Consider the following 12,500-nt stretch of genomic DNA (forward strand, 5'->3'; position numbering starts at 1 on the left):
GTGATGCAATGCTTGTACTCCAGCGGTTGTGCAGTTCCTCTTTTGAACTTGTAGGACTTATTCCTTTGCTTGTGCCTATGGGGGACTTTAAGCCAGCACCCCATACAGAAAACGGTACCCTCTGCTTACCTGTGGTATCAGCCTCCACATCACTCTCCGGCAAAGCTGGATCATCTGACATTCTCTCTGAGTCTTGACCTTTCCTGACCAAACGATCCCTGGTGGCAAGTGACCGGGCCCCTCTTCCTCTCGGTCTGACATTGCTCAACTGTCTATTGACTTCTTTTGGCAAAGTCTTTTCACCTGCTGGAGACTTGGATCTTGTTCTTGTGTGTGAGACTGGAACCTCACTGCCTGACTCTTTGCTGCTACTGCTGCTGTTTTGGGAGCTTCTGCCACGGCCTCTGTTTGATGTCTGTTTCACATTTATGGCTTGTCTGCTACTCCTCTGAGATAAAGTTGCTGTCCTCTCTGATCTTCTTGGGGATGTCACCGAGGAGGCTTTTCGGGGCTGACCGCAACCTCTTGCAAGACGTCGTGTTCCACACACCTCATCACCTTTCTCATTTGGTACACTTGTTTCTTCCAAAGCACCCGCCTCAAGTTGAGATTTTCCTTCCCCTTCATTACTGACTCCCTTTCTGCTCTCGGATTCATCCGAGTCATCAGAGAAACTCACATCAGACCCAAAGAGGTGGTTGACACGGGCCTTTGATTCATTAGTTTTATTCACCTTCTGCTTTTCTGCTGATGAAACTTTCTTTAATGTCTTGCAAGTTTTTTCTTTCAGTTTTAACCCAGTTTCATTTATCTTATCATCTTGAACAAGGGAATCATCAGATTTCTTATCATTAGATTTCAACTTATCTACCTGGTTGTTTAATTTTTTCATCCCCAGGTTCTTACTTCCTTCAGGTTTGTCTCCTATAGGTAATTTTATATTGGACTCAATTTCACTAGAAATACTGCATCCTACCTCAGAACTGGAAGCTAAACCAATGTTGTAAGATTGTCTGGGACTACTTGTCTGTTCGGCATTAAAGCTCACAGTAAAATCTTTATGAATCTTTTGTGTATCTAATTTCTGTCTACTTTTTTTAATGTTTTGTTGATCAACTGACTTATCAGATTCTGGAGGCTTACTCTCAGGAGTTCTCTTGGTCACATTTCTTTCTTTTTCTGAAGATGATGATGGAGATGCAGATGATTGCTTTTTAGGACTTTTTCCAGTTCCTGCCTCTTTCTCCTGTGATTCTATTTCCTTCCCATGAAGCTTATCATTTGCCTTTTCCACAGTCTCTGATATCTGACTTTCCTTCTGGATCTTTGGAACTGTCTTGTTTCCTTTGAACTTCTTTGACTTGTTTTTAGGAACAGATGCCTCACTTGGTGATCTATTTTTCCATTTGAGCTCTGAGCTGGAAGAGGCACTTGTTGGCATTTCAAAGTCATCATCAGAGCAGGCAGATTCTGCCAGATGCTGGTACTTTTTGGAAGGGATTCTCCTTCTCTTTCCTTCTTTACCCTTTGAAGTGTCTTTAGCTTTGGAATGGCTGATGTCCTGTGGTGCTTGGACACCTGTAATGGCAGTGTCTGTAGTATACATAATTGTGCTGGACTCAGGTCCAACCACATCCCCTGGGAAGAGCCTGACTAGATCCTGTTCAATGGCCTCACCCATTTCTTTCTGGGACATTTTGCGAGGGCTCTTTCTTGGACTTGGCCTCAGGTTCAAATTCTCATTGTGCATACCTCTCTCTCGGGCCATTTCACAGGTGTCCGCAAGGGTCTTCTCCCACACTGTTTCTAATCTTGATGGAGAATAACCATCAGAGTCTGTTGCAGACCGTTCCGATGGCATATAGTAAGATGTGCCAGCTGAACTATTAGAGTAGGGACCTTGGGGATAATCTTTAATCAAAGGAGTTTTCCCAGCAGGTGTCTTGGGTACTGCTGGAAGGAGAGGTGTGTTGAGCTCCCCATTCTGTGGTCCCATTATACTCCGAACACTATTCAAAAGAGGTGTTGGTGCTTCAAGACACATTGGAGTTACAGGAAGTAATCCACCAGAGAAAACAAGGCCCATGTCATCTGGTTTACAAGGAGTAACAAGATTAGAATTTTCTGAGTCATAATTCTCAAAAATATATGATGGTACCTCATACCCTCTTCCCTGAATGTCTGCAACATTTTCTGTAACAGAAATTGCATGCATGTCAGAAGAACCAGACTTTTTACACTGGCTATACTTAACACTCTCCATCTCCTTTGGAAGTTCAAAAAGCTCTATGCTGGTTGTCTCAGTTGTGACAGTTCCAGCATCAGAACTACAGCTATCTTCATCATCTATACGAAGAATTAGGCTCTCTTCATCTTCTGTCTCAATATTAATGTGGGCTTCATTAGCTTGGTCTGCATTGCCCACTGAACTAGTAGAACCCCTCCTAGTTTTCTTGATCTTTGGTAAAGCAACAGGTATTTTTTGAGGCTGGGTTTCATTTGCTGCAGTAACCGTACACGTAAAACTTTCCTCAACTAAGTTTTCTTTCTTCTTATGCTCCATTGCTTTCTCCTTTTCTGTCTCCTCTAATATTTTCTTTAGAATCCTCTTCTTTGGCGATAGAATCTTTGAGAATTTAGAATTTCTGCTTAAGGGTGACAGCACTGATCTCTTGGGTGACTTTTTCTTCTTAAAAGGAGGAGAGAACTTCAAACTTGCCATAGCTCGCCCAGGTAAACGATCTGGGCTCTTCCATTTCTGTGGTGTGCCAAAATCTAACACCCTCACATGACTGTTCTTATGACTTGGGGTGCTCTGACTGCCTCTCTTGGGGAGGCCTGGAACTAATGGGCTCTCATGCACAGATGCTGTTCTATTCCGGACAAGTTTGCTCTTGGAAGGTGATATGCTCTTGGAGAGTGAGAGAAGAGCCTTCAACTGTGGAGATCTTCCTCCACTACAGACTAAGGGTGGAGATTTCCCAGTAGTCTCATTATTTGTTGCTGAAGGATTTAGTTTCGTGTTCTCCTTTTGTTCCTCAACGATTAATGTACTATCACACTGTACCTCTTGACTTGGTCCTCCTTGCTCAGTTGCAGTGTTACCTTCAGGCTCAGCTGCATCAGTGGCTGGAGCCTCTTCAGGTTCCTCTGGAGGAAGGACATTAGGATCTATCAAATCTGATATTTCTGGCATTGTCATTCCACAAGAATCATCAATAACAAAAGAAGCATCATCCGAAAGTTTTTCAGTCTCAACATCCTCTTTGCCTGGAGTCACAGAGTTGATGGCGAAGGAGAATGCTGTTGCCACTATGTTGTTGTTCAGGACAGACTCATCCACCTTCTGCTGTAGTCTCTTGGCCTTCTTGCCTGCCTTCCCCAAGCCACGTTTCTTTACTTTTGTCACATTTACTACCCTTCCTTTCTTTGGGGAACTTTTGGTTGGGTTAGATATCTTTCTGCTTTTGCCCACAGAATCCTTGGAAGGTAAAGCTGTACTGATCTGTGGCATGGATATGGTTATATCATTTTCCATGGTGATTGTGACAGGAGGTAAACTAGATGAAGGGGCACTGGTGGTGGGTAACTTTGATGATGGTACACTGTTAGAAGCTACATTTGATGATGGCAGACTAGCAGAAGGTAAATTTGATGATGGTTGATTGCCAGACGATAAATTCACAGAAGAGGCAGGATTTTTGGCTGCATCCTGATCAAACACTGAAATAGCAATGTCCTTACAGATTTTTTAAAATCTAAGAAATAATAAAGAGAATACATATCTTGTTTTTTTGATCAGTGTATAAATCACACAGTATAGTAAAAAAATAAGCATATCTAGAAGACAATAAGCAAAAGCAGATACTAAGAACTCTAAAAAGCAGAAATTCATCAGAAATTCAAATAACAAAGACAGCCACTAACCAAGATATACATACCAGAATTCACCAATAGTAAATCAGGTGGTGGCATCTTTGGAACAATTGGTTGGTAAGACCCTCTCCGCACAACTGTAATCAGAGACACTGGTTAGTTTTTCCTTTTTCTTTATCCTTAATGTTTACTATTCACCACTGCATTCAGAAACAGACACACAAAATGACATAATCACACACATACTTTTAATTTTTTTTTTGTTTTCCCTCCCTACTTACCATTTCTTTTAGTACCACGTGCATTGGATTTTGACTTTTGCGGCTGTTTTTGTGCACCAAAGGTCGTGCCAACTGGAAACTGGAATAATGTTAGAGTAGAGGGTCCTGCAAAGTAAGAGCCAACAGTTAAAAAGATTCATATATCATCTAATAAGAGAGTAAATAAATTTTTCACAATTTAAAGAATTTAAAGTTTTGGCATTTAGATATATGAGGATGATAAAGAGGATGAAAGAGAGAGTAAAACAAAAAGCATTGATTAACCCATTGCCGACAGGGTGCATAATGACCTAACTGGTTGTCAAGGCGGCCAGTCAACGACATTAGCGGCACTGGCTAAAAATTAGAGGGACGGGGAAAGTGTTTTCTCCGCCGTCCGGGTAGTGCAGACTAGCCCAAACAATATTTTTCCATGAATCCATCATAAAAGGTGAGTTTAGGCTGACTTTGGAATCCTGTAGCTCTAGAGCTAGTGCTGTTACAGCCATAACACTTCATGACTGTGTGCGTGATTCAACTGTGAGTAGATCCCGATGTCACGTCATGTACGATTAACACCCGTCTCTTAGGCCTAATCGATGCCGATATGTATGTCATGACACCCGTATGCAATAGGTTAATAGAAAAAAATTACCTGATCCAAGAGTAACTAGTTGACCTTGATTCAAGTTTTCCTTCACCTCTGGTGCAAGAGTGAATGTTGTGCAATTGTTTAGTTGACTTTCACTGGCTCCTTGGGTTGTTGGTGGCACTTCTGGCTTTTCAGCACCAGAATTGCTGAATCCTGTTTCCACTACCTGTGTGGGATGCTGCCAGGTATTGCTGCTGCCATCATTGAATGGAATACTGTTAACATTGTTTACTGGAGTGGGACCCCACTGGTTATTGGGATGCGGCTGTATGTAAGGTGGAGGGACAGCAGGAATAGTATTTTGCTCATAATAGTAAGGATAGTTTTGAATCACAGGATATGGCTCATATGTAAGCTGCGTTGGGTTAACTGGAGTTAACTCAGTTAGTGTGTAGTAGTCACTAGGTGCCTGCTGCTGTTCGTAGTTATGACTAGTTCTTGGATTCTGTATCAATCCAGGCACTGTTGTACTTCTGACTGTCAAAGGAGGATTTTCAGTATCTTTAGGCATTGGGTTATTCTCTGTGGTTCCTGGGATATCCTGAGAAAGTCCTGCTATTGTATTGCTTTTAATAGATGGGTTTCCTGGCATGACTGACATCATATCTAAATTATTTTGAATGTCTTTGCTTCTTTCTTGGCCAGGCAGACTACCATCCAGTGGCTGTGTCTGTTCACCAGCCATGATGATATTCTGACAATGATTACCAATAGCATTCTCTTCAGGCACTTTACTATTCATATCACTTTCATTTCTACATGGACTAGCTGAGATATTATGACTGTTTAAGTTATTAGGACTCCCTGCAGCTGTTTGTGGACCAAGTTCAGATTCCATAACAAGATTTTTATCAATTTGTTGCTGCAGAGCTTTTGAACCACTAACACCTACACATGGAACATTTTCACTTGTATTATCCAAATCATTTGTGGGGTTGTCACAGGGCACTTTGGAGGATGTTCCACTGTCTGGAAGACTTGCAACTTGAGACTGGGCTGCACCATCACTTAATTTGTTAAATTCCATCCTGTCAGATCCGACACTTCCATCACTTTCACTTATCCTGTGTGACCGGGACGATTGAAAGTCTGCAAACTCCTGGAGTAGCTGCTCCCCAAGATTTTGTTCATCTTCCTTCCAATCAGAATTCCTCACACCTCTCTTTCCCTTTTTCTTGCCCTTCCCTGCTGACCCTTGATCTTGCACATGGTCTAAGGACGAGGCATCTATAGTACAGTTATTATTCTCTAAGGAGTTGGATTTCACAACGCTGTTAGATGATCCAGAAAACCTGAAATATCATAACAGGAGATAGAACAATAATAATAATATCATCAATAGCAGGTGTTTAATGATAATATGATACAGCCAATATCTGCAACTATTTAAAGATAAAATTGCATTACCTTGCTGATGGCTGACTTCCACAAGTGTCAGCGGCTGTCTTACTGCTATCTATTTTTGCTTCTTTGCCTGATGAAGATGACTTGTCCCTTTTGGATGAGCTTCTTGTTCTCCTGCCCTCAGAAGCCATTGGAGGAGATAGCTCCCCTAACTTCGCAGCAGAGGAAGAGTGGGAGGGCGAGGGGCTTCCAAGGTGTGGAGAAGGACCACGCTTGGGGCTGGAATGGGGTACTGGAGGGGCAGTGGAATGCATGGTGGGGGATGGGCAGTAAGAAGGAGAAGGATGGTAGGCTGTGGAGTGGGGGGACTCATACGAGTGTGGAGGAGGAGGAGGAGGAGGAGGAGGAGGAGGAGGAGGAGGGGGAGAGGGAGAAGGAGGAGGGGGGGATGGAGGAGGAGATGAGAGGGGATGGGAAGAGACGTTTGGCTCTCGTGGTTCTGTCTGGATAGGAGGTGGTGGAACAGGGGTGGAGAGGAGTCTTGCTGGCCCAAGTGACGAATCTTCTATATTGTCTTGGCTCATGTGCGAGACAGTGCTCATTTTGGATGGAGAATTTGTTGGAGAATTTGTGCCTGTAAAATAACAAAGTGGGTCACTCAAGTACCCAATAACCCCTGCTTGGTGACCTGTTTAAATTTTGTGAATTTTACCGACTCATTAAATAGCTATCCTCTTTCCAACAACATTATGCCTAAGAACTAACCCTCTAATAACTTGACAACAAAAATCAAAGGAACATCTCTGACAATCCTTTTGTTGGGTCATGGTCTTTACCTGGTTTAGTACTGCACTCTCAGGCTAATAAGTGAGGGTAGCAGACATTTGACTCTGGGTCAGGAAAGTATGTTAAACATCTATATCATTGCCACACTGCATTATTCTATCTTATATAGTAACCTCAGTTTATCTGACTTTGTAGTTGATTTTCTGTGACAATGCCACCGAGTGCCCACGGGGATTGTCTGTAAAGTTGGTTTAATACTGTACTCTCAGGCTAATACATGAAGGCAGCAGAGGTTCGACTCCTGGTCAGGGAGGAATGTTATACATCTATATGACTGTGGCATTCCATCTTATCTTTAATGCCATTCACGCCGGGGCCGTTCCGGCTTTGCACGGTCGCAATACCGGGGTTCTCGAATGCATAAGCCTAACGCCTCGAGATTCTCGGACGCGCAAGCCCACTCGCTCAACCCTCATAGCTCGTCCCGGGCATCTGACGCAAAAACCACAAAACGTGTCATCACGTCAACTGGCTCCAATGGGTTAACCCATTTATACCGGTTGACGTGCTGACACGTTTCGTGGTTTTTGTGTCAGACACCGGCGACAAGATATGTGGCCAAGGCCGGCGCTCAGGGTGAGCGAGCGGGCAGCCCAGGGTCACAGCTTGCGCGCCCGAGAATCTCAAAGTATTAGGCTTATGCGTTCGAAAACCCAAGCACTGTGACCATTCAGAGCCAGAATCGGCCCGGCGTGAATGGGTTAACCCATTAACCCAATGACGACGGGGTGACACACCCATGTGACACGGCAAAGTGCCTGATGATGGGGTGACACCGTAGTGTGACGTCCCCAAGGCAATATTACTTAGGCCTGGCATAAGAGGTTACCAATTCTCACCGGGCCCATCAGCAACGGGTTAATGCTGGGTGACAAGATATCACATCAAGTGGTGGCAATACTGTTGCTGGGGATAAGATAATTTATCATGGCTTTTCATATGACCAGCACGCCGGGTATTTAGGCACACAGCAATCGGCCGTTGCCAGAGCAGGTGAATAGCCCAAAGCATTAGGCTTGCACATTTGAAATACCCTGGCGTTTAGACCAATTGGAGCCAAACCTGTCCTTTTGCCATCAGGTTAAAGAAATATCTGAGTAAATCTTAAAATAAATAGCTGTAATTAACATAATTCCACCTAATTGATAAAAAAAATATCACTAACTCTGACAGTGACAACAGCTTACCAAAGACCTCTTCCAAAAGGTTCTCAAAAGCTGGGTCTGCAGTGGTCTCTGTGATGATACCGGTGACAATATGGTCCAGTTCTCGGATGAGGGCCACCTCCCCACCTGTGCTCGAAGACTCACTGGGCTGCTTGGCCTTGCCCTCTGCAGCTACTGCAACCTCCCCTCCTATAGTGTTGCCATTGCCTAGTCTGCTGCTTGTTGGCTCACTGTCCCTCATGACTACCTTACCCTGGTTTCCTAATAATCCCTTGTTTATATTCTCTGCTATCTTCTCGTGCAGGGCAGTGTTCTCATAAAGGTTTTTAAGGATTTTCTGGAAGAAAATGGATCAATGGATAATTATGAGAAAGGGAAAAGAAGAGAATGAAAGAGGGAACAAAGTACAGTACAACTTTGTACAAAATAGTAAATACAGCCAGCCCTCCATATCTGCAGGTGTGGACTTTATGGATTCAACCAACTATGGACTGAAGAGAGAGAGAGAGAGAGAGAGAGAGAGAGAGAGAGAGAGAGAGAGAGAAAAAAAAAAAAAAAAAAAAAAAAAAAAAAATGAATCCATGCAAATCCTGTAGCCTCCTAGCATTTAACATTCTCTCTCTCTCTCTCTCTCTCTCTCTCTCTCTCTCTCTCTCTCTCTCTCTCTCTCTCTCTCTCAATGTTTAAGCACTGTTTAACCCATTCTTGCTGGGTGATGTGCTATTACGTTATGGGGAAAATTCGCTCCTAAGATGACATCCTATCATGTCATGATCTCTCCCTCTAAATACAGATTTTGCAGTTACATATGTATATACTCATTGCACTTGTATTTCTATAGACACATTGTTGCGTGCTGCGTGCGCTTATTATCTTCACAGTGGGAGCAGCATCAGGCAAATAATCGGCCTGGCATGAATGGGTTAATAATGAATTTATACTTCTTCTATTTCTAATTATACTGTCCATATGAGTATGTATTATAAATATCTTGCATTACAATCGTTTTCAAATTATAAAGATAAAGTAATCTGAGCATGATACATTATTGGTGAGTGTACTCTGTTGTTAGTTTTACAATAGATGTGTGTATACTGAAAATATGCTTATTTTTTTCTTGTCATTCTGTTCATAACATGAACAGAATGTAAGGCTATCCAAATCACATTTACATTATATTAGGCATAGTAAGTCATTTGAGCTGATGAGCTTAGGTTTAATAAAAATACTATGCCATTTTATATGGGGGAACTGAGCATATATACAAGGAACCATGGAACTAATCTCCTGCAGACACCTAGGGCTGTAAGTGGAGAAAAAAGAAGAGAAAAGTGTTTTTGATTTTTTTTTCCAGATTTATATATAAACATTACAATGAATAAAAATATAGACATATGAAATTACCTCAAAATTAGGTTCTCCCTCATTAGGTGAGCCCTTACTGGGTGTCACTTCAGCACTACCACCTTGACTTCTTCTTTTGACCTGACTTCTGCAATATTGCATAATTAATTGTGAGTAATTACAGCTGTTTAAGCAAAATTTGTTAAATAATTGCCTAATTTCAATAAGATTAAATACTATTCACTGTACCCTTAACATTGAAATAAACATTCTCATAATGTCCAATGTTTCTTTTTAGATCTACTACTTTCCTTAACCCTATGACGACGGTGCATCACACCCGTGTGACACAGCTAAATGCCCAATGCCGGGGCACAGGGGGACGTTCCCAATGCAATATTGCATAGGCCCGGCGTAGGGGGTTTCCACTTATCGCCAGGCTTGTTGGGTTTGGGTTAATCAGTACAATGAATATATATAATGATTATATCAGATGTTGTTAATATTGGTGCATCAGTAATAAATGCACTGTGCATAAGCAATTTTAAAAACAATAAAACCTATATAAATATGTGAGTAACAATCATCTTAATAATCATAACAATAATAATATGAGGAATGAAAAATGCCACTACAACAATAACAACAACAAATGTCAACATGCACACCCTTTCCGCTTCTGTGGAGTGATGTCAAAGTCCGGCCCCGACATAGAGAGAGATGTGGAATCTCCTGCGGTGAGATCAGCTCGTTCGTCACCTAGTCGGTCAACTGGCAAAGGGGGCGGGGTGGTGAGGGGGCTGTTGTTGAGGCTCTGGTGGCACTCTGACACCCCACTATAGGATGGGGTGGACTCAGGAGGTAAAACGTTGCTGGAGATTTCCACTCGTATGGGCTCACAGTAGCTGGCTCCCGGGAGGCTGCTGGTTGGCGTGGTGTTCACTTCCATCACTAGGGGTGGGGTTATATGGGTCATTTAGTTTGCAGGGGTTTGTTGGACATTATTCTTTCAAGCCATTCTGGCTATATATGAGAGGATGGAAAAGAGCATGAGAAGAAAGAAAAGGAAAGAGACAGAGGAGGAGGAGGAGGAAGAGATGAGAAAGAGGTGGAAAAAAAAAAGGATATGTACAAGGAACCAGATATACCAAGGAGAAAAAAGTACATCAAAACTGATAAAAGGATGGGGTAAAGACAAAGGGAGAAAAAGGAAAGTGAATGAATTGGAAAAAAAAGAATGGATACATTTAAGAAGAAAAATAAAATTGAATATAAATCACAGACTCACAAAGTTGTTTTCGTTGCATTGTACTCGATGGCCTACTTGCCCATATCTTCTTCTGACGAGAACTATGGGCAGTCTGGCTTGCAGTGTGATCTCTTAAAACTGCACCTAAATGCTGCAAGAGTGAGAGTAAAACCCTGTCAGTAACCTTGATTAAGAAGTTTAGATCAAAAAGCATAACCAGAAACAAATAAACAAAGAGTAAATATTACAACAAGGTTTCCCTTACTTGGTAAACTGATTAGATTTATAAGAAAAGGAATCTTCAGCTCTTAACTCATCGTAGTCAGGTGTCATCACATACATGACAGAGGAGCTTTGGCCTGACGACGGGCATCATGATGTACGTAACATTCAGGAATTTTGGATAATTGTGTTATTTTATTGTCTAAGTAATGAGCAAGTGATGATGACAATTGCAGTCATAATTACTATAATCACCATAATATTGAGCAAAACAGGTTTCACCTAGCATCCAAAACCTAGATGGCATAGCCTTTTTCTAGCACTAGCAGAAGAGAGCCTTAAATGGCACCCATCCATGGGTGCCACCGATGAAGGATGTGCAGGCAAAACAAGAAGAGGAAGGTGACTCAAACTATGCCCAGTGTCTAAAATTTCCCCCTGTGCCAATAGGGATGCCATTAACAATCATAAGCACAGGTTTCTTTCCTCTTCTCTACCTCTTCATGTTATCTTCATTGTGGATGTTTATAAGTTTCATAGTTGGTCATGACAGTACACGAATACGAAAAAATAAAGTTGCTGATGTCTTCCCATAAAACAGTAATACTTCAATCACACTGAGTATAAAGAAAAAAAAAAGAGCTGATATGGAGCCTATATTACAATGCAGCATTGATAGAGCCTGTGATATGACACGTATAAATCTCTCAATACAATAAAATCCAAAAATCATTAGCTTTACAATGAATGACTGAAAGAGAGTGGGAAAAGTCAAAGTATGTTGCATGAAGCTGCCTCGCTCTGAAATAAAACCCATCCTGGAGACTGGGAAAGCAGATATAGCCACTGTCCATAACAGGTTAGGTATACTGTTTATCTCTTCTTTTTTCTTTATAAGACAAAGATATTCTATCTCAAACATCACAAGAGTATTTTTTTTATATAATAATAATAATAATTATGATAATCATGAAAGACTTGAGTAAAATATCAACAATTTCAATACTCACATGGGTACGTTCTGATCTTAGTTCGAGAATCAAGCTTATCATGCACTCCACTTGTTCCAAGAGCTTATCGGAAAGAGGGATTTTTGCCAAAGAGACGGGGTATTTCTTCTTCTTCTCTGAAACTAAATTATAACAAATAATAAATAAATCAAAAATTCTTTTGAAATAAAAATAGATAGAGAAGTATATAAACTTGAATCAATGTATATGTGTATATATATATGTATACATGTATTACCGTGTTGCAGTTGCACCCTAAAATAGAAAATAAGAAGCTGTGATGCTGGCCGTTTTTCTGGTATTGTATTTACATCAGTAGAACATGATTACAAAGTTTTGAAGATTTTTATTAATGTTCACTTTTTGCTTAGATGCAATTTCTAAAAATAACCTCTCCCAACAATTTTGTGAACCAGTTAACATAATTATTGGTTGTGCGCACACATAATTTCTTTGATTTTTGACAGATTTCTCTCAAAACAAGCATATTGTATTAAGGTCTAAGCCTCACACATTCCACTAAACTGTAAC

General features: G+C 41.4%; 1 protein-coding gene across 2 annotated transcripts in view; it reads right to left on the reverse strand.

Moving 5' to 3' along the window:
• LOC122264552 (uncharacterized) overlaps positions 1-12,500 on the reverse strand; it is a 34,205-nt gene that overhangs the window by 12,208 nt on the left and 9,497 nt on the right. For both annotated transcript variants that reach the window (XM_043033499.2, XM_043033498.2), the window contains exons 3-12: positions 11,970-12,091; positions 10,777-10,888; positions 10,157-10,439; positions 9,549-9,636; positions 8,166-8,481; positions 6,196-6,766; positions 4,792-6,080; positions 4,158-4,262; positions 3,942-4,013; positions 1-3,723 (exon numbers count right to left, since the gene is read on the reverse strand). The exon at positions 1-3,723 is cut by the window's left edge and continues 285 nt beyond it. In XM_043033499.2, coding sequence (XP_042889433.2) covers positions 1-3,723; positions 3,942-4,013; positions 4,158-4,262; positions 4,792-6,080; positions 6,196-6,766; positions 8,166-8,481; positions 9,549-9,636; positions 10,157-10,439; positions 10,777-10,888; positions 11,970-12,091 — 6,681 coding nt within the window. The remainder of the gene's footprint in view (positions 3,724-3,941; positions 4,014-4,157; positions 4,263-4,791; positions 6,081-6,195; positions 6,767-8,165; positions 8,482-9,548; positions 9,637-10,156; positions 10,440-10,776; positions 10,889-11,969; positions 12,092-12,500) is intronic.

This window comes from Penaeus japonicus, unplaced genomic scaffold (genome assembly GCF_977035675.1).
Source record: "Penaeus japonicus unplaced genomic scaffold, GWHDUDI00000001_assembly GWHDUDI00000014, whole genome shotgun sequence".
Lineage (NCBI taxonomy): Eukaryota > Metazoa > Arthropoda > Malacostraca > Decapoda > Penaeidae > Penaeus > Penaeus japonicus.